This window comes from Condylura cristata, unplaced genomic scaffold (assembly GCF_000260355.1).
Source record: "Condylura cristata isolate star-nosed mole 26May11 unplaced genomic scaffold, ConCri1.0 scaffold00030, whole genome shotgun sequence".
Taxonomy (NCBI): Eukaryota; Metazoa; Chordata; class Mammalia; order Eulipotyphla; family Talpidae; genus Condylura; species Condylura cristata.
Window position 1 is genome coordinate 16,496,056 of NW_004567131.1, and position 22,983 is coordinate 16,519,038.

The following is a 22,983-nucleotide window of genomic DNA, read 5'->3' on the forward strand; positions in this document are numbered from 1 at the left end:
CTAAGTTCCTAGTTCTTGCCAACATCTTCAGCTCTTCAGGAAGGTCCATTCATGGGCTGCCGATTTGCTTCGTACTGAGTTCAGTGCTTGGTTCTGCCACTTCTCAGACAGCTTAAAGGAGAAAAGTTTTGTTTTATCCTTTCCTCCTCCACCCCTTGGCCCATTCCCGTGGCTCTTCAAAGATCCCAGTGAATGGATTTAAGTGTACAGATGTTACAGGCCTCCGTCATTAGTGGGGTTTTGCTTTTTCACGCTTCTAAGCTCTAGCAGGAGGCTTTTACTTCAAAACAGTCACAACAGTACTTGCCAGCAGTCCACAGTAGCCTTAAGGTCTAGTATACCACCACAGGGCCTCTGTGAATTCTAGCCACTGGCCTAGGAGGATTAACATTGTGTAGGAGTTTTTTGGTTGTTCCTTGTATTTTCACCATTGTTGTGATTGCTCACGTCATAGTTTTGTTTTCAGTTTCTTGTTGGTTTAACTGGTGTGTGAGCTGCATGCACTTGCTGTTGTACTTGTGTCTAATGATTCTCTAACTTCCTTTGGAAAGCACTAATGAAAAGTGCTATTTCTCTTCTCTATTGTTGGGTTTTTTGTAAAGTTGCTCAAATGCTCTCAGGTATGGCGGCTCTGAATGGAGGACTTGGCGCCACAGGCTTGACGAATGGCACAGCGGGCACCATGGACGCCCTCACCCAGGCCTACTCAGGGATTCAGCAGTACGCGGCAGCGGCACTGCCCACGCTGTACAGCCAGAGCTTGCTGCAACAGCAGAGCGCTGCAGGCAGCCAGAAGGAAGGTATGTGCCTGGTGTAGCCAGCGGACGGGCAGCATTTGCCTTGAAAGCATGTTTTGAGGAAACTAGAGGAAGCTGGTATCCGAGAAATATTTCCTTACTGCTACTCATATTTAAAAAACTGACAAGCCTAAATCCAAGATGCGTTTCAGTCTATAAGCTGTGTGCTTATAGACCCAGCTACTTAATCGGCTTCGGCGTTATAGCCGGGACACTCCCCCCGCCCCCCCAAGACAGCACAACGGTCATTCTCTCCCTACACATAAGCAGCTCGGTGGTGAGAGGGGGGAGTGGCTGTATCTGCAAGCGAAGCCCTCTCCCCCGCACGTTCCACGTCCCAGGTTCTAAAGGGCACTGACCCTGTAGTTTGCCTCTTCGTAGGTGATGGTTTCCAGGTTAATGATAAAATCCACGGTTCAGATGAACTCAATCTTTGTTTAATTGGGGGTCTGCATGGGAAGCAAATAAGTGATTGATTGCCTTGCTTCTCTGCCAGTAAAGCAAAATAAACTTCAGGAAGTTAGTGCTAGGAATAAATTGAAGCTAATTATAAAACAGTTAATGGGCTAGTTCAAATAAGGAATGCTTGTCTGGTCTTTTGGTTTCTTCCTCTTTAATTGAACTTCCTTTAAACCAAAATCTGAAAAATGCTATTCTCTATCTGACTTGTTTAGAATATGGGAGAAGCAATGGAATAGGGAAGGACTCAAGTTTATAAAATTTCCCTCCCTCCCTTAGCCTTACCTCAGAGTTCTAAATTGTTTTTGTCTGAATACTGACTCTAAACATGGCATGCTGTAAGAAATAGCTTTCCTTCATGAAGTTGTACATTTTAAAGGGGACACAGTTTAAGAAAAACTCAGGTATTTAAAAAAATGATTCATCTTTATAAATCATGAAAAATCAAGGATATAAGAAAATGTCATTTTTCATTATTTCAATTTTCTCGACTCATACAACACACAACTACTCAGGCAACTGTATCTCCCCAGATGTAGAAACCTGCATTGTAACATAGTGACTTCCAAAGAGTCTCAACTGAGGTTCCTTTCTGGGATCTGACTACTCTGGTGACAAGTGAGGGGATACTGGAGGGTCTCCATAAAAGGTAACAGTGTCCTCAGAAGAGACTGCAAAAGCCAGTCCCTCCATCGGCCTTTTAGAAACTGTTGGCCAATTCTTCATTATCTGGTAGACCGTATAGCAAGCTAGTTAGACTGTGTCATTGAGAAAGCACTGAAAGACTCTGTTGTTTCACCCCAGCCCATAATTCCCATGCCTTTAGCTTTAGGGATTGTTGATATAATAATTAGTCCTTTTCAATAATGGCACGTGATTTTAAACTATTTTACAACTCCTGGGTATTCATATTTTGGGATGTGGACAATTTGTAGGTTTAGTCTTTTTTAATCATCTCCTCTGTTCTCATATCTCTTTTGATTGTACATTAACTGTATGAGAAGATAGATCAAGCAAGTTATACTGGGAAGGAAAGAAAAAAATCATGAACTCTAAGATTAAAACTTTTAGTCTTCCTGCTCAAAAGTTGGAAGTCAACTTAATGTGTTTACTCATAATCCTGGTGTCCATTTTCACAAAGGAAAATGAGCCAGCCTGGGTTTGTAAGGAAAGTAGTTTGAACTTTTCTCCAGCTAAATCTTGTGAAGAATCATGGCATTGTACAAGCTCCAAAATCCAGGAAAGCTGGCCACCATTCCTAAATACTCTTTTATCTCTTCCTACACCTTATCTCCCTTTATTTGCAGGAGACAAGTTCTGCCACAACAGTAGGTAGACCCTCCAGAAACCTAAAAAGAAGCTGGCAGGCACAGGTAGTATGAAGCGGACACCCACAGTGCTTTATGCTACATTAGCTCAAGTGTCTTGGTAACAGGCTTCTTCTAAATGGAGAGGTAAAGAGGAAATGCAAGTAGAAGCAATGTTTTTGTAAATGTAGGTGATTTACAAATCAAACTATTTCTTAATGAAAGGCTGAGAGGTCTCCAGAAGATGATGCTGTTGGCAATTTTTCTGCTAAAAGGAAGAATAGAAGGACAAATTCTCTGTAGTTTACCTATCTTCCTTGATCCACCTGACATTCTAGAATGTCAGGATTATCCCAACATAATCAATAACCTATCAAAGTGCATTGACACTGCATTTTCTCTCAGGCTTCAAGAGGTGAAATGTACCTCACAATTCAAAGTACATAATCCTCATTTGTGCACTTAGATCTCTTATTTAGAAGGAATGTTGAATCTGGGTAGGACCAGATTTGACCAATATACTTACTGCAAATGATGTACAGGGCAAGGTGGTACGCAGAACATCCAAGAGCTCTGGTTTTGCATGTGTTCAGATTAACTTTGGATGTTTTAAGAGATAAAAAAAAAAAAAAAAAAAAGAAAAAGGAAATACTTAGGGACTTGAAGTCTGCCCCTTTAAATACAGGCAGTCTCCTTTACACTTGGAATGTGGATTAAGTCCATGGAAATTGTGAGTGTTAAAGTCAAAAAAGTCATATTGACAGTTAAATAAGGAAGGAATGCTTCATTTCTGCAGCTTCAGAAACTTCCCAGGGGAGATTTCTTGAGGCAAAAGTCCCATTCACTACAACACTTTTCTTGTATGGGTTGTTTTTGTGGCAAGAAACTTGGTTTGACTTTCTTTGACCCATACATGCAACCTATCCTCTGGGGCTTCCCAGTGAAGCAGAAAGTCCTGGTTCCTCTCCTGTAAATGCCAAGTAAGGGTCCATGCACTGCCTATAAAGATGACGTCACCACTTTGGTGACCTCCAGAGCCAGCTGGGGGAGAGCTCCAGCTGCCATAGCCCCTCTGCCCTGGAAAGCACGCCTGCCTGTTAACTACTAGACAGCAGTTACCTTCCATCGAGTCATTGGATTCCCCTCTTTTCATGTGCAGGTGGGTAGATATACATGTGGGAGAAGGCAAAGGGCAGGAATGTGAGAGTTTACTCTCTAATATAGCTGAGCAGATCTTCCGTATTCTGCCTTTGCTCCTTACCTTTTCTGGAAAGTGATGCATAAGACCGAAGAGATTGGCTTAGTCTTTGTCTAGCATCTACACTTCAGGCATTCATTTCCAAAGCTAAATTCCCAGTGGTAGAGTTCCTATCATAGTTGTGAAATGCTAGCAACCTATTTTTCCCTGCCTTGATGCATTGCCAGTCATTTCTAATAAAAAAATGATTACTACAATGTGTGTTGAGAGTTGGCAAATCAAAACTAGATGAATAATGAGGTGAATGACTGAGAAACCCAAGCAGTAACCATTCTAAATTGTTGTAATTTGCTTAGAATGCATAGGACACACTCTCCTACAAGAGATAAAATATACAGGCTAAAAAACATAGCTGCCCAGGAAAAATCCACATGACTCTCCTGCTCCAAAATGACCACAAACTCTGAACAGGAAACTGCATTTGCTTATTGCACATAAGATATCGTCAATCTGCAGCAGGTTACCATGAAAAGGAAGCCATTCTTAACCAGTGCCTCTTTAGAAAGCAGGAAAATCAAAGATGATTGCTTTCCTAAAAGACATACCAGCACTTGCCATTTTTCTATCTATTTTATGCTCTTTTAGTAGAAGAAAAAGCCCAATGCTTAGCCTATCTGTTGTTTAAGCCTTCCTAAGAAGAGACTTTGGGAACTAAGAAGCGAAGAATACCTTACTCTGATTTTTTTTTCCTCTTTAGGTCCAGAGGGTGCAAACCTCTTTATTTACCACCTTCCACAGGAGTTTGGAGACCAGGACATTCTGCAGATGTTCATGCCTTTTGGAAATGTTATCTCTGCTAAAGTCTTCATTGACAAACAGACCAATCTGAGCAAGTGCTTTGGTATGCAAAAGAAGCTGAGCTAGAGTTTTACAGTGCATTCCCAAGAGGAGTCATGGGAAGAAAAATGTAAATTACAGACACTTCAGGAGTCAGGATAGGACCTTCCCTCTGTGGTGGTGTTTCTGGTTCTCTCAATCCATATAAGCAGATTGGGCAAAGTCATTTTATATTAAAAAATATGTATATCAAAAGGACGGACCTGGGAAATGAAATGCCCGTATGTGCATAATGTGTACTGTACTTCTTACAAGGATCTTTTACATCTATCTTGTAACCTGTCATTGTAAAGCAAAAGCCATTTCTTTAAGTCTCAGATTGCACCACACACTTTAGATGGGACGACACAGTTTACAGACTGTGGCATATAGGTTCGGTTGTATATGTACAGGATGGCATTGCGGACCCTGTGTCACGAGCTCCTTATCTTTGTAGTTTCAGTGTGACACAAACTGTGGATGCGGGTACACAATGCCTTAGGGACTTACAGTAGGGGTGAGCTGCCTGCCACCTTCACAGAACAAATACTTGATCTAGCACTTGGTCACATAAAGCAATGCATTATGCTGGGACTTAGAAGCCAGAACTTGGGGTGACAGGGGCTGCCCCCTAGTAGAAGGCAGAACTAGGGCACAGGTATTCTCAGAACATTAGCAAGCCCATTTGTCCCAAAGTAGTTTAGAGGAAGAATATTCAGACTATCCATTACTTGCTTGGCAGACTGACCCATTCTGAGGTAAACATTTGCTTTAACCACTCCTCCAAATTAATAATTCATATTGCTATTAAGTAATAAAAATAGTGTTAGGCAAGATAAAATTCAAACTTAGTGTTTAGCTGATGGGTAGTGGCGACCTGCCTACAAAGAATGTTCTGGCCTCTTTCTTGCCATCAGCCAGGAAGGTCTAAAGCCTCTCTTGGTAGGGGAATTAGCAGGTCAACCACATAAGGTCACTGCTGGTTTTACCCAGTCAGAAAGGCTGGCATCCTAAACGCATTACACTATTGCTGCTGCTGTGGCAAGTCCATAAACCTCTTGTAATGCTTTAAGCGAGAGGCGATGGAAAGTGTGTGTGTGGGTTAGTAAACACTTACCTCTGGGAGCATCCCTGGGTAAGGTTTTGAGCCAGACTTTTTATATTCCTCATTGCTAAACAACAATGTGTCCTGGGCATATTTGGAGATTGGAATAGGATTGTGCTTGAAGGTTTGATTGAGAAAATACTTACTACCCACACACTACTTACCCAGTATGTTCATAATAATGCAGGCTTCAGCTGTGGGAATCAGCAGACAAGTATGCTAGCATTGTGGATTGGCTTTAACTTTTAGAAAAGTCATTGCATCTCATACCTTGGTTTCAAGTGAGTGAGCCTAATTCCCCGGGATTGCAATTCGCTGGCCTTGCGGGGTACCCCAGGCTTTCGTCCTGACCTGTGGGCCAGGTCTTGTTATCCATTTTACCCTCGACCTAAAAGGAAAGGAGAAAATCAGAGTAAAATTCTTGAATTCAAGATCACATTTATATAGGAAATTAGAGTTAATAAAAATGTAAGTCACTACTCTTTGAAATGCTGTCTATCTATGAGACGCTTTTCTGTTTTAGCATGTGCTCATTTTTATCAGCTGAGAACTCAACAGTTAAGAACTCTGCTAAAGGTACATTTACGTCCTTTTCTGCCTCTAGTTTGTAAAGAAATTTTCTTTTTAGCTTTAAACTTTAATAGTGGTTGAATAGTTGGTATAACTGAATAGCTGATTTTCAGAAGTGAAATTCATTCACTATAATAACTTCCTTTCAAAACCAAACTAGAAACTATAGAAGTATAACACTTCTGGGTTAGCATTAACAAAAAAGTTTTATGATGTGTCCCTCCATCCCATCCCAGCCCCCTGAACCCCTTGTGTTAAAACACTAGATGATCAGAATTCTATCTGGTCATTATATTGAGTTGTTGGAAAAGTCATGATGCAATTTTGCTTGAAAAACATACGTCATGACTTTTCAACAATCAATAGTTCTTTTTAAAAAAAACATGTCTTCCCTACATTTTTGGTGCTGAGCGTTGGTCCAAGGAAAGATACTAAAAAACTGTTAAAATAGTTATTCAGCCCTGAGATGTTCTGAACTGTTTATTCCCAATATCCCCGAGTATACAAGGCAGCAATTTCTATTCTGTTTAATTCAGTGGCACCTTGAAAATGGAAGATGAGATAAGGAGAAATTTCCAGCATTTCCCCCTGGATCCCTAGGTCTCTTTCAGAAATAACTCCAACATGTTGAAAATCAAGTGTAAATTATTCTACTATACAGACTGAGTCCATCCAATTGCCAAAGAGATAGGAGCTCTGGGAATAGAAACTGAGAACGCAAATGGGGTTTGGCATTCTACCTGTTAACCTATGCCATTAATTAACCTGCTTTGAAGTTCACCAGGTTGGGGTGTGAGCTCCGGAGGCACTTCCTGCCTGGAATGTGTATACCCCTGCTTATATGAGCAGGAATTACCATACCTTTTAGAGGGAGTCAGAGGGGCTTTAATCACCAATAAATTTGACAGAAATCACTCCACCAAAGGCTAAATTCACTCCAACAACCGAGTCTTGGATTTTCGGGGGAGAGGTTTTGTCTTCAGGCCAAACTACAGTCCGGGTAGCTCTTCCCTGTTTCTCCATGAACATTGCCAGTATTGCTCTTAAAACATGTCCTGTAGGTCTGTGGTAGCCACGTAATGAATTGCGTTGAACTGAGACCATGGGCTCAGCAAGTCCTACCACTCGCAGTGACACCTCCCGTTATGCCTTGAAGGCTTGGTCCCTGTCTCGATTCTGCTGCCTCTCCATCTTGATTCCCGCCTTCCTTCTCCTTGTGTTTTCCAGGTTTTGTTAGCTACGACAATCCAGTCTCTGCACAAGCTGCTATCCAGGCTATGAATGGCTTTCAGATTGGCATGAAACGCTTGAAGGTCCAGCTGAAGCGCTCCAAAAACGACAGCAAACCTTACTGATCCTAACCCCAGAGGCTCCCTGCTCTTATTTTAGCTTTCTTAGGGTAAGTCCCACGAGCCAGCCTGTGCTCAACAGGAGAGGCAGAGGAGGACCACATTGCCAACTTTTACCAAGAGAGACAGTTATTTTTACAATAAGGCCTCCATCCCCCTCCCCGCCCCCACCCAGTTCGCCATAATTAAAACTTGGGCTACCTTGTTTTTATCGAGTAAACTCCTCCAGTTGTGCCACTGTAACCTCCTTTGTTTTGCAGTTTGAATCTCCTTTTTGTTTTGTTTTTGTTTTTTGCTTTTCCTAAGAAAAAACACACAAACACAAATGACATCTTGAGAACTTAACAGGAAAACAAAGGCTAATGTGCAATTCTAACTCAAGGCCCTTGGCGTCCCAGGGCAGTGCCTGGGGAATCCACCCCTCCTGCTGGCGCCCACCTCCTAGGAGGATGCCAGCTCCTTTTAGAGGTTAAGGCGGTGGCCTAGTGCAAGAAAAAAGCCAGGAGAAGCACTTAAAACAATACAAAACGTCTTTCCACTACATTTGGTTTGTTTTAAATAAGTAGGATTTTATTTTAGGGTTCAAAGAAACATAACATTTATTGGTCAGATTATTATTACACTGGTTGTCTATTTTGTTATTGTTTTATTTTAGTTTTTAGAAAGGATTAATGTAAAAAATGATTTAGAGATCTGTTTCTTAAAGCTACAGGGTTTAAAAATAAAATAAAAATGAGTGAAAATACTTGATGTTTCTTGAAAGATAAATTTAATAATAAATAAATAATACATAAATAATACATAAATAAAAAAGCAAGCCACAGGCCTGTAAATTTTATTTGTAAAAAAAGCATTTCTATTTTTGTACAAAATTTTTACTGCCTCAGAAATAATGGAAGTTATTTATTGCCTACTGTTAACTTATTGGGTACCTAAGGAGCAGCTCTCTGTGCTAGCTAGATGCTTTTGAAGTAGTCTCTAGAGGAATAGTTCTAGGAACGGGCTTTTTTTCACCGTTGAACCCTAGGCCTGAAGTTCATGCTTTATCCTCTCGTTGTTCGTATCTGTCTGATGATTTTGTTGTAACTTCCATTATCTAGTATACAGTTCAGTCGTCTGACTTTCCCCTTATGTTACATTTGTTGAAACTGGACCCTCCCCCTGTCCCTTGCCAGCTCCTCACCCCACAATGCCCAGAATCCATCCCCTCTCCCTCTCTGGATGGATTCTCTTGGGGTTCCATTGTGCTGTGGACAAAGATTGTAAGAAATGCAAATTACATGGATGGCTCGTAGGCTCCCTAATGACCTAAGATTTGCATTAGTTTTTCTCCTGCACCCTTGAGAGTGATTTTGTTGCTGCTGCGTAGATTCTGTGTAACTTTTTACTCTCCCTTGTTTTCTCCCTAGACATCTTCATGCCCGTTAGTTCACCGTTTGCCTAGCATGTCCCTGTGGCGTCTCAAAAAAACAGTTTCATCGTCCCGTCATTGTTTCTGATGTCTTTCTGACCTCACATCATATTTGGTTCTCCTACTGACCTTTGATCTAGTTTGACCTTTGAAATTTGCATGTGACCTCATCTAGCTATGAATTCTGGGAAGTCAATGTGAAAAACATTGCTGCATTCATGCAAGACTGAAATTTATTATTAGACAAATTAATTATAGAAAAACAACCTGTGGCAAAAATGTTTCTTTCTTATTTTTTTCTTTCTTTTCATAAAACAGACTTGAAAGTATTATACAGGGATTGGCATTCTTCCCGGTCACTGGTAACAATAGCAATATGTGTCCAGGGACACAGAATGTTGGTTTCTAACAGACTACTTCCAAAAACAGTTTGAGAAAAAAACTGTCTGATTTTAAGTCTCTAGAGGTCTGTAATAGTTTTTACATTTTTCAGGCAGTGTAAAGTTTTTTGATAAGGCCATTTTAGGTGGCTCACTTTCTCATTAAGATATATATATAGAACCACTTTTTGTAGATTAGTATAAGAAAAATATTTACCCTGTTTTGGGGCAAATGCTACCTATTTGTGTCACCTTTTGCTGAACTGACTCACAGTTAGACAATCCATGGTTTAATGCACATGAAATTACCTATATTTTATACTGTTTCAATGTACAGGAGAAAGGTTACTGTAAACTGTTACGTTGGTGCTTCTGTGAATTAAGTTGTGGTTTCATCATGAGTCTTACGGTCTTAATGTTCACTGTTGATAAGACAAGTTTAGAATTGGTTTACTTAAAACAAAAAAGAATTTCAAAAAAAAAAAGTTGTTTGCTTAAAAAAATTTCATGTGAGGGAAAAAAAAACCTATTCCAGAATAAGTTTTGTGTTGGCTTGTAAAGCATTGATGTCATTTTTTTTTTTATTATTGTGGACTATTTAGATGTGTTTGTGTTCAGCAAAATGTGATTTTTTTTTTCTTTTAAAGAAAAAAAGTGAAAATATATAGTGCCAAATTCCAAAGGTACTTCCTTCCTAGAGCTTCAGTGTGTTTCTTGTGAGAAGTAATTTGATAACATGGGTATTTTATTATGTGTTTTGTATAAATCCCTAATATTTAAAAAACAAAAAAAAGAGGTAAAAAGTTTGTTAACTTGCTATCCTGTGGTCTTGTTGCCTGAAATTGTTATTGTTTGTTATTTCTCTATGATGTTTTTTGTAAGACATTGTATAAGTGCCCATGTCTCACTTTTTTAACCACTCTGCACATCAATGCTGTGACAGCAACCTCACAATGTATTTTCTTCATAATATATGGAAACCTCTAAGGTGAGAAAGTTTTGAACTTTTAACCCTTTCTACCCAGAGCTATCTGAAATGTTGATAACTTTTATATATATTGTCATCATATTAGTTTGTTTTGAGACGTTTCTCATTTGGAACCCCCCCTCCCTGCCCCCACATCTATCTTCTAAGTTTTTGTTTTTTTCTACTTTTTTGTCCTTTGACATCCAAAACAAAATCTCTGCAAGCTACACCTGAAGGAAAAAACATAATTTAGCCCTAATTTTTTTTCCTACCCTATTTTTTTTTTCACTTTTAATCTTTCAGGTCATTCTTTGTAAAGAATTCTTAATATGCTGCTGGAGTTCTTTCTTCAGTTTTAATGAAAAACTATTTACTGGATGAAACTTCTGAGGGGATGGTAGATCAATCCAGCCTATAAATTCCAGTTAAACAACACAATTTGGATAGTCTTGACGATTTTTTGCATTCACTTCTTAAAATACTCCTAAATCATATTTCTAATCAGCCACCGTGCTAGGATTCCCTGATCCCTGCAGACACCGCTGAATAAGCAAGGTGTATGGGTTTAGAAGCTGATAATCCTTTCCCTGCCTTTCTGTTTTTGTTTTTGTTTTTAATTGCAAACCTTTAAACAGGATGGACCACAGAAATAAAATTCAGTTCTTAACCACAATTACTGACCAAATACCACCAGTTCCTGCTGCCACTCTTTAAAGTGCCATATTCTTTGACTTTTACTTTATGTGAACAGATCTCTTGCTGTCTTGACAAAACCCAACGTCATTCCCACAACACCAGCCCTGCCTGCTTTCCTGAAAGCAGGCTCTGGAAGCCTGTCTTCACTGCATTTCAGAAACTGCTGCTTCCCTTTCCTTCTTCCTCTTCCCATGTGCCACCCTGTTGGTTGAATGTGCGTTTAGATTTGGTAGCCCTGGGATGGAAAGGACTAGCCTCCGATGCAAAAAAAAAAAAAAAAAAAAAAAAGTTTCCTTCTTATAGCACATGCACTTAAAATGAAATGATTTGTATTATCCTCACAAGTGTTTACTACTGCTGGGGCCTTCCTTCATCCTCTGAGGGCTATTTTGTACTTCTGCAGCAATCAGCCTAGTAACAAAAGTAAATCGCACATGTCTCTCTCATAGGTATTACATGATGGTGTGTAGATACATACAGACACAGGAGAACACCATTTGAATCTGTTTCATTCTTCATTCATCAAATTACACATAAATCTCAAATGTTTCCTACTTCTTCACTGAAGCAAACTGCCCTCCCCTTTTCCCCCACCTTTATCTCCCCCCAGGAACCCGTATGCAGCTGACCAGAGGCTAAGGGTGGGCACTTTGAGCTGAGTGTTTATTTTACAGGCAACCAAGACCATACACTTAGGGGGAAAGTTTTTTGTTTTTTTTGCATGTTTCATTGATAAGAAAGTTGTCCTTTTATTCACTTTATCTTTTAATCTCAAAAGGAAAAAGCTGCAAGGGTGCAAAGGGCCTGTGCCAGAAGAAAAACACACAGGGAAACTGCTTTTTTAAAAAAAAAAATAAATCAAGTGTAGAAAATAGTCATTTTTAAACTAAATTAGAGAATTGCGATAAAATGGCAGTCCTCAAAGGTGTGACAAGTTCATCTTTCTTTCACCATAGGGGTTATAGTTCTTTGGCTTGTGCTACTCTGGAATCATTTTACTGTTTCTGTTTTTATTATCTTAAGTGCTAATTAACAAGAAGAAATAAAATTTTAAAAAAAACCTGTAGTTTCATTACCTTTTTGAATAATGTCATACAAAAAATGTATTTGTGTTTTTTTGTGCTGTGAGAATTGTTGTTTGTAGATTAATAATACCATTTTGTTTAGAGAATTACAAAATAGTTTTTAAATATTGTCTGAGAAAAGCCAAAGTTAATGCAACCTAGTGGAAACTGTAAGACCATTTGAGTATTGTTTGTTTTATTGATGCATTTGGATTTTGTTGTTTGATGGAATTTGAGCCAAAAAAAAAAAAAAATGCAGGCTTTCCTATTTCTACAACTGATTGTACTTATGCATTTTGTACCAGTGGAACTTTTTATACTGGAGATTAAAAAAATGGAAATTTTTGTGGCTTACTCTAAGTGGGCCCCCTGACAATGACTGATTTCAAGTTTGATTTCTGGTTGACAGGAAGAAAGTTGCTTTTCTTTTGAGAATTAAAAACTTTGGCTTGATTTCTTTTTTCCCTTTGCTTATATCTAGCATTAGAATTTTGTCTTAAAATACAGCGGTAAGTTTCACTTTTTATTCTGTATTGTGCAGTTACACAATAAGGTAATTAGATTTAGAAGTACTCAGTCACTTTAAGTGGATAAATGTATTAGTTAAAACTTTAGGGGTTTGCTTTTTTGCTGTTTAGATCAAAGTTTTTTCTGATTCTTCTGTCCTCATTGTGAACATAACCGTGTAGTTGAAACAGTCAAACTTATTTTTGTAACGTATGTTATTGTGTGATGCAGTTTTTTGCTTCTGTCTCCAATATTAAACCATTTTCCTAATACTTGTTTCTCTCTCTGCGTGTTGTATTGTTGGTAGTCATTATATGTTGGTGATGCATCTACACACCTCACTGTTTCACGTATCTGTTTTTTTTCTCTATGTTGTGTAAAAAGATACAGTCGATTCCACCTAAGTGAATATCTGATTTGGGGGAAGGGGGAACTGCACACCAGCCACATTTGCTTTGTGGACACCACCCCTTTTAGCCACCGCCTCCAAAATTTACACTTTGGTTCTGATGGTTCACCAAAATAACTGCCTACAGAGCTGGATTTACCAAGACATGTTATGGTCTGTTGACCACAATGGTAAATTTCACCTTCTCTTCTGACCACCTCTTCTCGGGTGCCCCATTCACGGCTGTATGTATGCTACTGTTAACGTTTAATACAAACTGCTGCTGCCTTGCTATGTAACCTTAGGAAACTTGAGAAGCAGCAGAGCTAAAGTTTCTCCTACCTACCCACAAGTCCAAAGGTTTAACAAACACTTCTTAGAAACTAATCACATTTTTTTAAAAGAGGTGAGCTCTTGAGGGAAGAAAAAGTAAACTTACTGGTGAGTAGACGCCTATGTGTTGACATCAATCAATAGATATGTATAGCAAAGTAATTTAAATTATTTATTTTCAAGAGCTAATTGAATCCAGGAGCAGCTTTAATTATTAAAACTAATGGAAGAGAAAATAAATATTTCCAAGTGCTCAAATGGAATCCCACTCAATATGGTGGTATGGGAGAGGGAAAGCGATAAAGTGTCTCATGTTCAAATCTTCATTCCAAAAGAAAACTAAGAATGCCATACACATGCATGCTCTCTCCTGAATGAACATACCAATTTTGTAAAGCCTTGTGCCCAACATCCTTCATGAAAAAGAATTAAGGAAAAATGATTACATCACCTCTAAAACTGAAGCCACAGGCCCTCCTAACTTCTGCCCATCTCTTACGCTCAGGAATCGGATTGCTCTCCAAGTGCTCTTAAAAGATTCCATTACTGTTTGCTCCCTGTGTCTTATCTCTCCTTCCAACTTTTCTGATGCACAAGCTCTGACTGACTCAGGCCCCCCAGCACCTGCCTACTTTCCTCTGGCTGCCAATGAGATCTTCCTGCAGGTGCTCAGGCCCTTCACCCTCTGGTTTCAACAGCCCAACTCACCCCCTAGATTAGTTTCTAGTCCGTTCTACCACAGAGGGGGCTTGGTGAGGTGGAGAAAAGGAGGTTCTCTTCCCCCACAGGCCATGCACATCAGTGAAGTGACTCCTACCGGCTCTATCCTGCAAACAGGAGCTGACTTTCTGCTTTAAACTTCATCATAGTGCCATCAGCTTACCTCTGAAAACCCATAGCAGATGTTAGTGGAAATAGAGGGCTAAGGGTGTGATTTCTTTTCCTTTTTCTCTTCTTTGTGGGGGGTGCGAGGGAGGGTTAAAGCGGGGAAAGAGGGTGATCAATTGTTACCAAGATGCATGCATTTATTTCTTAAATATGTAAGTAACATTAAATATATCTAGCCTCCAGTAGGCACAAGGCAAAAGACTCATGCTAAATAAAAGGGAAAGAGAGCGCCAGTATTTTGTCTTTGTTCTGGGAAGACAACAAAAACAACTCTCCAAAGAAGGGGACAAAAACGCTAGTCCCCTGAAGCACTTAGGAGTACAGTTGGCCCCTGCTTAAATTCATCCTTATCATTTAGATCTGTGATATACCGTTGCAGTGTTAGTAAGGCCTCTTGGTTTGCCACGCACGACCACTGTGGGAAATTACAGAACCATCAACATTTACCTTGTTGATGGAAGCCACAGGTGAATCCATGGGCCAGGACTCTTAGCTGGCAGACTAGGAAACACAGTGAACATCAATGTGAATCGTTCCTGATAAGTGAATAAAACATTGTGACCAAACAATCAGCTTATTCACTTATCAGGAATCGACTGTTCTGCTAATTCGCTGTTTCTGTTTTTCATCTCTGTTGTAGTTCACTATTTTTGCTGTGTTCTGTTTTCTCCTCTCATGCTTGGGCAAAATCACTGGGAATATTATCTTCATGTGACCATGAAACGTTTATATCGAGTGAAAATGGTATCTTAACAAAATCTATGCACTTGCTATCAGGAACACAATACTGGATGTGTCTTATATATATTGAACTATATAGTACTCGATTTCTTAAATAAAGCTTAAGAAAGGACTGTTGTGTGTAAAGTTAATGTGATTATTTTTCAAAGCAGTGTTTCTAAGGGGTATTTTTGTTTTAAGTCTTGAGTGATACAGGATATTTTTCATTAAATTATATCACTGGCTTTATGACTTAATATTCAATAAATTGACTTTGGAAACAAAATGGAGTGGGGGGAAGTTCTTCTGAGTGCATTTTAGTAAGAGACATCTGGGAAGCCATTCCCCCAGTGATGCCTATGGCAAATCTCTCCCCAGGGTGCTGTGGGTGGCTGGAGAGAACAATCCTTTCACCCCACCAAAAGACCACTGGGAAACATGCAGATTCTGTCCTAACCTAGAGAACTGACTTTCTGTATGAGATCTCTGTAGGCTCAAAGAAAGGGGCCAAAAAGGTTGATCCAAGAATAATTCTGATTTGCGTCAATGTTTGGCCAAAACGATGTGACCCTAAAGCTGTACCTGGCTGGAGAGCTTTCTATTCAGGGCTAAGAGGAAGCAAGAGAAGGCATTTGATCACTAGGGATAAGAAAGGTCAAATTTCAAAGCAACATGTGAGAGCAACATCCTATAACAGGCTTAATGGGAGGCCTGCAGCTTGGCCCTTTGAAGGAATATTTTTGAAATTTTCCCTACAGGCCATAATGTCTGAACAAAATGGTATTTTATGTTGGACTTTATTTATTTTGCTTTGGGGTTTTATGTTAGATTTGGTTTTCTTGCTTAATGCTTGGTACAGGCATGCTAATCCTCTATAAATAAATCTTACTGATCCCTAATAAAGACACAGAAAGCACAGTTAATAAAACTCCAAAACATTTAAAATTCTTATTCCAGTCTCTGCCCCCTCTTGCCCCAAACCACCACCTTCTACGTCTGTCACCCAAACAAAAACTTCTAGTGAAAAGTGAGAGCCCAGAGAAGTAGCCGAGGATAGCAACATTAAAGGGTCTACACTGACAATACTTGCCGGACCCTTGTAGTTTAATGTCGGAGAAGATACTCAGGCTTTTTTTTTCCTAAGTAACATTTTGAAAGCATCAGCCTGTAGCCCTGGGCTCAGGTGTTGAAGAGTTGGCTGCACACTCAGGTGCCTGGGGAAGTGCTCTTCTCATCGTTCTGCCTTGAGCATCATAGTCTTTGGCTCGAACATAGCCAGTCCTTTTATGTAAAGAAAACATCCCAGCAATAATGGGTCATTGAACCCTGACCTTCAGTTAAGGAAGAAAGAACAAAACCCAACATATTCCCTCAAACTCTGCAGCCTGGTTCATTAGTCCCCCACTACTGAATGAAGTGACCAGTCAGGAGTCATGATTTGAAGGCCTGGAAAACAGGAGTTGCTAAGGCGGGGCAATACAGTTCTGTTAACTTTCCCTCACTAGTCAGCAAAAACAGTCTGGCACCAACTTCTACCTGCTTACATTCGTGGTTTTTAAAAATGTATAATATGCATATATTTAATAGCATGACATGCATATCGTACCATATGTATTAAGTATATAAAGTATATATCCTGTGCTTTGTAAATGGCCAATTATTATTACAGTGTCAGGTAAGAATTCCCACTAATGATCCTGTCAGGAAGCAGGTGAAAGAGAAAGCACTTAGGAACAGTCTCTGGGGAGTCAGAGAATATTAGCTATCCTACAAATTACCTGTGTAACTTCATGGGCACATGGGGATAAAAATAATACCTACCACATGGCATTGTGAGGATGATTAATGAAATAACGCATACAAGACAACTTAGATCTGGGATCACCGCACAAGCACTCAGTAAGGTGAACCAGTCAGAGGAGTGCTGAGCCTACTAACGTGGAGGCCTGTGGGTGCAATCAGTTTCTCCCACTAGGTGGGAGAAAAACTACAGCTATCCCCAGAGTGTCCCACAGCTCTCCCTGTGTTTCTCAGACAACCCTGGACAAGATCTGACCAGAAACCATAACTCTTCCAGCAGAGATCTCTGCACTAACAAGTTTCAAGACAGATTTTTTCCCCTCCTGGGAAACTGCCCTCTAAAGCCTCCCCACCAATAGGCGAACAGGACCACACAGTCCTGCCCAGCGGGGTGAGGACCAACAACTGACTCCATTCTCAGAAAGGGAAAGCGATTCCTCTCTCTAACCTACCTCCCACCTCACCCCCACCTTCCTACCTCTAAGTATTTTATTTAAGCATCTCTTTGTGCAAAGAAAAGCCCAGCTGTCCAGTTTGGGTCCCAGGTGAGAATGACAAAATCACCTGGAATTTTGCCTGTAGTAAGTGTGTAGGTTCTGTGCCTTTCTGAGGCAGAGCTGGATTCTCAGCGGGAAGCAGCAGATCAACATCTGTGACCACCTTGGACAAGGTAACTGGCTCAGAAAGCAGAGCTGACCCCACACCAACCTCTCCTTGCTCCAGCCCCAATTTAATCAAAGGCACTCTGTTTTTGCTAGTTTTACTGACTAATATTCTATGCAGCATTTTGCTACTAAAAACACAAATATTAAAAAGTGCTGCTTGAGAAAAAAATAACTCACCATTACCTAAGCCTGTGACATGTACCGTCTTTGGAATCATTCTCCCCTCCCCTTTTCTTGCCTACTCTCTCTATCCCTTCATATTCCCATAGTGCTTTGTCTGCAATGTATCGTAACATTCACTATTTCTCATGTTTTGTTTACATGTTGCTTATGTGCGTCTCCCAAGCCAGACTGTTGCTCTTTGTGTGCTCCTTCATCACTGATTCCCCAGTACCTCACACAATGCCTGTGCTCAAAATGATGGGCAAATAGGTGGATAGATGGCGGTGAAAAGAAGCAAATTAAGATGGATGGATGGATAGGTGGACAGATGGATAAATGTATGAATGTGGTGGATGACCTTGCTGGGGCTGGAGATAAACACTCTTTACAGAATGGACAATAACTCAGGAAATACCTGCTCTATGGAGAGAGGTCTGATTATGACATGGGCTGAGTGTAAAGACATCAGGAGCCACTATGAAAGGAATGTGGCACAGGGATGAGAGTTCTTGTGTGTGAGTCCCAAATACACAGGTTCTGCCTTGTTGCCACAGATAATCGGCTACCGGGTTCTGAGTGAAGGACATTCCTACAACGGGCTCCAGCTACCATGAGTATATTTGCCATCTCTTGCAAGCTTCATTTGCACCTTCTGAGGAATGTAGATATCTAGAGCTGTCCCTAAATAAAAGTTTAACATCTGAAAATCAGATCAACTCCCTTTCTCCTCCTCTCCCAGTTGCAGTTACCTTTCAACCTGCCAGGTTAGTATCTGGAGGAAGATGGGCCCAAACCAGCCCATAGCAGTGTAACATAACCAGTTCGCTAGACAGCCTTAAAAAGGCCAAACGCTCGTGCTGCTGCTGCTGCTGCCAGGGTGCCATTTAGCTCCAGGCATCCAGGAAATGTACTTGATGCATGTAATGTGTCCCGACTTGTCAATAGTTACCATGGGGATGATGTAAGAACCCCTAGTCATTCATTTGTTCAAAACACATCTATTAAGCAGCTACCCCTTCAATGCATTCTGAAGGGGCTGTGAATGTAAGGAGAGGTAATACATACCCCACCTCTAAGGGGCTGCCATAATTAGAATATAAACTCTAGAATATAAACTCCGCAAACCTGTAAGAGAGGAGAATCCAGACAAAACTCTCTCCACAATAAACACTGCATCACCATGGTGCCCGCACAGGATTATATCCTAAAGAGTTACAAAGAGATAGAAGCTCTTTCCAGTCCCTGGCAAAAGCTCAGTGCCTCTCAGAGACAGTATCTCCCTGGCTAGAGCTTAAAAATAGGTGCTGGAGAGAATGAAATACAATGAGTGATGGGAGCAGAGGAGCTGGCCCTAAAGTCTTCTCCAGCCTTCTACCAAGGGCAGAGCTCAAGTTTCCCAACCAGGCAGCTAGGATACTTTCTTACCAGCTACAAAATGCGTTCTGGCCAACAACTTCACCTCTTTAAAACACTATGACCTGAAGTAAAGTGAAATCTTCCAGTTGAGAACAACCAGGTGGGGAGGGAAGGGGGTGAACGCAGACAGAGTGATAGATGGAGGCTAGGGCGTGAGAAGCAGGCTGACAGGCCCTCACAGCCCTCTGCTGCTCCAGGGTCCAGAGCCCACGCTCTCTCCCCACTGCCCACTGTCCATTTCCTGGCCTACTGTAAGTACAGACCCCACCACCCAGGCACCCTGTTCAATTTCTCCAACAGACCTAGACAGACCCCTGCTCCTAATGTCAAGTTCAGCACAGTCGCATGAAATGCTGGTGACACCTATCAGTTTCCCCCTATACCCCACCCCTGCAGAACAAAGGACAGTCCCAATTCTTCTTCCCAATTCCTTTAATAAAAAGGTGAGAAAGGCAGCCTCCTCTGAGAGGCTAGGACAAACTAAAAAGGAAATACTGGGGACCCTTTTATTTTAAAATATGATAAATATATACTGCACACCTATGAAAGTACTATTGTCCAGCTTAAATTTTGGATAATTCATTAACTTACACTTAGATATGAACTCAGAAACGCTGATATAATACAGTATTTCCCAAATTATAGTCCACAGACAGTTAACCTAAAAGGTAAGGGTTTGGTGGGGGCTCAGTAGCCAAGAAAGTGTGAGAAATGCTAGGTATATCTTCCTTTTAGCAATCTACAACATGCATTAACATGAAAGGTTCTGCAAAGTCTCTGCATCAAATACATGTTTTCCCATTATGTGCTATCTAAAAATACAGCATCCCAATGCAGACTTTCTATAAGACATATGGCATATGGCAAAGAAGCAATTAGCATTAATTTATATGAAAAAATGGCTAGTTTCCCAGACCCAAAAAACAACCAAGTCGTGTGTGTATACACACAAACACACACAAATACTACATAAAACGTAAAGTAACACTGGCACACTGTGAAAGTAGGGATCATACACAACCCATGTGGAAAGCAGTTCCAGAAACAGCAGCAAGATACCACTCCTGCTGCTCTAGAGTGGTCACCACAAAACCAACGCTGAATGCTACTTTTGCGGTACAGCCTTTAGTTGTAAAAGCAAAGACCCTCTTTGGATTTCCTTCTGTTAGCAAAAACAGGTGCTGATCTATACCTTTCATGAAAGCAGTTTACCAGAAACTTTGAAAATAGGGGGCAAGGGGAACCTGTAATACCTGAGGGAAACCTGTAATACCTGAGGGAAAATATAGTGTGGCGGTTAGAAGCATGACCCTTGGGGGATCTCCCTGGTGGTGCGACGGGTTAAAGCACAGCACTATGAAGCTCTCAGAAGCCACTACAGCATGAGTTCGATCCCCAGCCAAGCTGACCCACATGGCGTGGCAGACCTCCCCTGACCCGCCTGCTGCTCCCCTCAGCAGTGCACATTGTCAATCTGCTTGTTCTGCTCCTCACTCTGTCTCTGGTGAATCCTCTCACCCACCACACCTCTGGCCTGTACCAGATAAATAAATAAATCTTTAAAAAAAAAAATGACCATAGGAACAGTGCTGCCTGCATTTGAATAATAAATAAAAATAATTAAATCTAAAAAAAAAATAAATGACCATAGGAACAGTGCTGCCTGCATTTGAATCCTGGCTGATTCTGCCACTCACTAGCTATTTATCTCTTCATTTGTAAAATAGATATGATAATAATAATAATACATATCTACATACAAGCATTTATAACAGCATAAACACATATTCAGTATGGGCTAACAGGCCTTCTCTGGTGGCACAGCGAGTTAAAACACAGCACTAAGAAGCTAAAAGCCACTTCAGCATGAGTTCAATCCCTAGCCCAGAGATGACCCACATGGCGCAGCAGACCTCTCCTGACCCGCCCATTGCTCCCTCAGCAGTGTATCATTGTTCTGCCTGTTCTGCTCCCTACTCTGTCTCTGGTGAATCCTCTCACTGCCCCCTGCAACCTCTGGCTTGTACCCCCATTCTGTATGCATAAATAAATAAATCTAAAATATATATATATATATGGGTAAAGATCCAGCAGAATCAGTGTTCTAAAACACACTTTAGCAAATAGTGGTGGAAAATCTAGCCCTATAGAATTCTGGGAATTCTACATTTCCATAAGATTATTTGGACAAAGAGGTAAATAACTAAGGTAATCCTGAACAAGAGGCAAGTGAGGTAAAGGTAAAGAAGTTTTCAAGAAAGAATTCACAGCAAAACAGAGAAATCAAAAAATGCATATGTAATATTTCACCAAATAGAGAGATGAACAATAATGGAACAAAGACCTGGATTGGCTAGGCACAGAGCAGCCTGATTTGGCTGGAGGGCTGTGCGAAGTGGAGTGGGGGTGGGGAGGGGCTACTGTAAACAGGGTGCATTGGGCTGTTAGGAGACTTGGATTCCAAGCTAGGGATCTTGGGATTATTTTCCTGCAGGAATTAAAGGAGCACAAACATTATAAACAAAAGACCAGACTGAAAGATATTTTAATAGTTCAGGCAAGCAAAGGTGCAATCAGACTAGAGCAGAGCAAAACAAGTTCAAAAGTAATTCCAAGACACTTTTAAAGCATTAGAGGAATGTTATACAAAATTTAGAGATGGGGGGCACAGGTCTCCTCCACCCCACCCCTTCCACCCAAAAATATAATGTTTCAATTTGGTATGATCTGGAAGGCTATTTGGGGGGCCTGGTAGTACTCAAAATTTTTTCCATGTAAATTAATAACATTCTCAGACCCCTTAAAATAACCTATCAATTCATGCCAAAGAAGAAACAGTCTGATTTCAGATAGCAGGAAAAACCTGCAGGTGTGGGTGGATAAAACCAAAGGTGGTAGTAATCCCCTTGAGATGGAGACCAAAGGAGTTGAGGGTTGTGGGTAATGGCATGAGTTCATGTCAAGTTCAAGTCTTTCCTGGTCTCCATCTCGGGAGGTCAGGGAAAAAGGAGAGATGTGGAAAGTCTGTAATGGGTCCTTATTAAAGTTCTGGGAATGGCTGGGCTCACCTTACAAGAGTATCAACAGAAAGGCCCCATACTGAATAAGATTTGGGGGGAGGGTTTTATTTCTCCCCTTCCCAAAAGGACATGAGCACACACACTGAGGGTCGCTGGGGGTGAACATTCTACTCAAGAGCCCAATTTGTCCACAGGAAAACTGCTGTCCCTACCTAGCAACAGAAGCCTAGGATTTCTGTCAGGTGGATCCAGTTTTAGTTCCTTCTGCCTCTTCCACGCTGACCAGAAGATTACCAAGCTCTGCGTTCTCCCATGAAACTCTATGCATGGAACAGCCACTTGATGCAAGAAAGTATTGACATAAATTTATAAAAACTTTCACCATTTGTTACCACCTGTGTTGCTCAAAAACTCACTCTACCCCAAGCACACCACACAACGTTATTCCATCCTTAGTTTAACTGCAGGGCGATATTCGAACAGGTAAAGGGTCAGCAATGTCTGACATACACAGTTTGTGGAAAAAAAAAAAAAAAAAAAACAAGGTTATGGGCCCTCCCTGGTGGCACAACAGGTGGGAACGCGCACTGCAAGCTGGCCACAGTCACTTCAGTGCAAGTTCAATCCTCGTCCCAGAGGTGACCCCCATGGCACAGCAGACCTCTTCTGATTCGCCTGCTGCTCCCCTCAGCAGTGTACTTGGTCGATCTGCCTGTTCTGTTCCCCACTCTGTCCCTGGTGAAGCCTCTCGCCACCCCTGAGCCTCTGGCTTGTACCCCAGTTCTGTATGCATGAATAAATAAAATCTTTAAAAAAAACCACAACTTTTTTTTTCCTTTTTTGTCACGGTCATATCAAAATGGCTGCCACCTCATTTTCTCCATCAAGCTATGCTTCTTTCTATC

At 40.8% G+C, this 22,983-nt stretch overlaps 1 protein-coding gene across 4 annotated transcripts in view; it reads left to right on the forward strand.

Moving 5' to 3' along the window:
- Nucleotides 1-11,403, forward strand: part of CELF2 (CUGBP, Elav-like family member 2) — a 278,195-nt gene extending 266,792 nt beyond the window's left edge. For 2 of the 4 annotated variants that reach the window (XM_004691238.2, XM_012731296.1), the window contains exons 11-14: nt 603-800; nt 4,519-4,662; nt 7,540-7,711; nt 9,071-11,403. In XM_004691238.2, the coding sequence (XP_004691295.1) occupies nt 603-800; nt 4,519-4,662; nt 7,540-7,667 (470 nt within the window). In that variant the 3' untranslated portion in view covers nt 7,668-7,711; nt 9,071-11,403. The remainder of the gene's footprint in view (nt 1-602; nt 801-4,518; nt 4,663-7,539; nt 7,712-9,070) is intronic. The other 2 variants (XM_012731295.1, XM_004691241.2) reach the window with 1 other exon arrangement.
- Nucleotides 11,404-22,983: the final 11,580 nt, after the last annotated feature.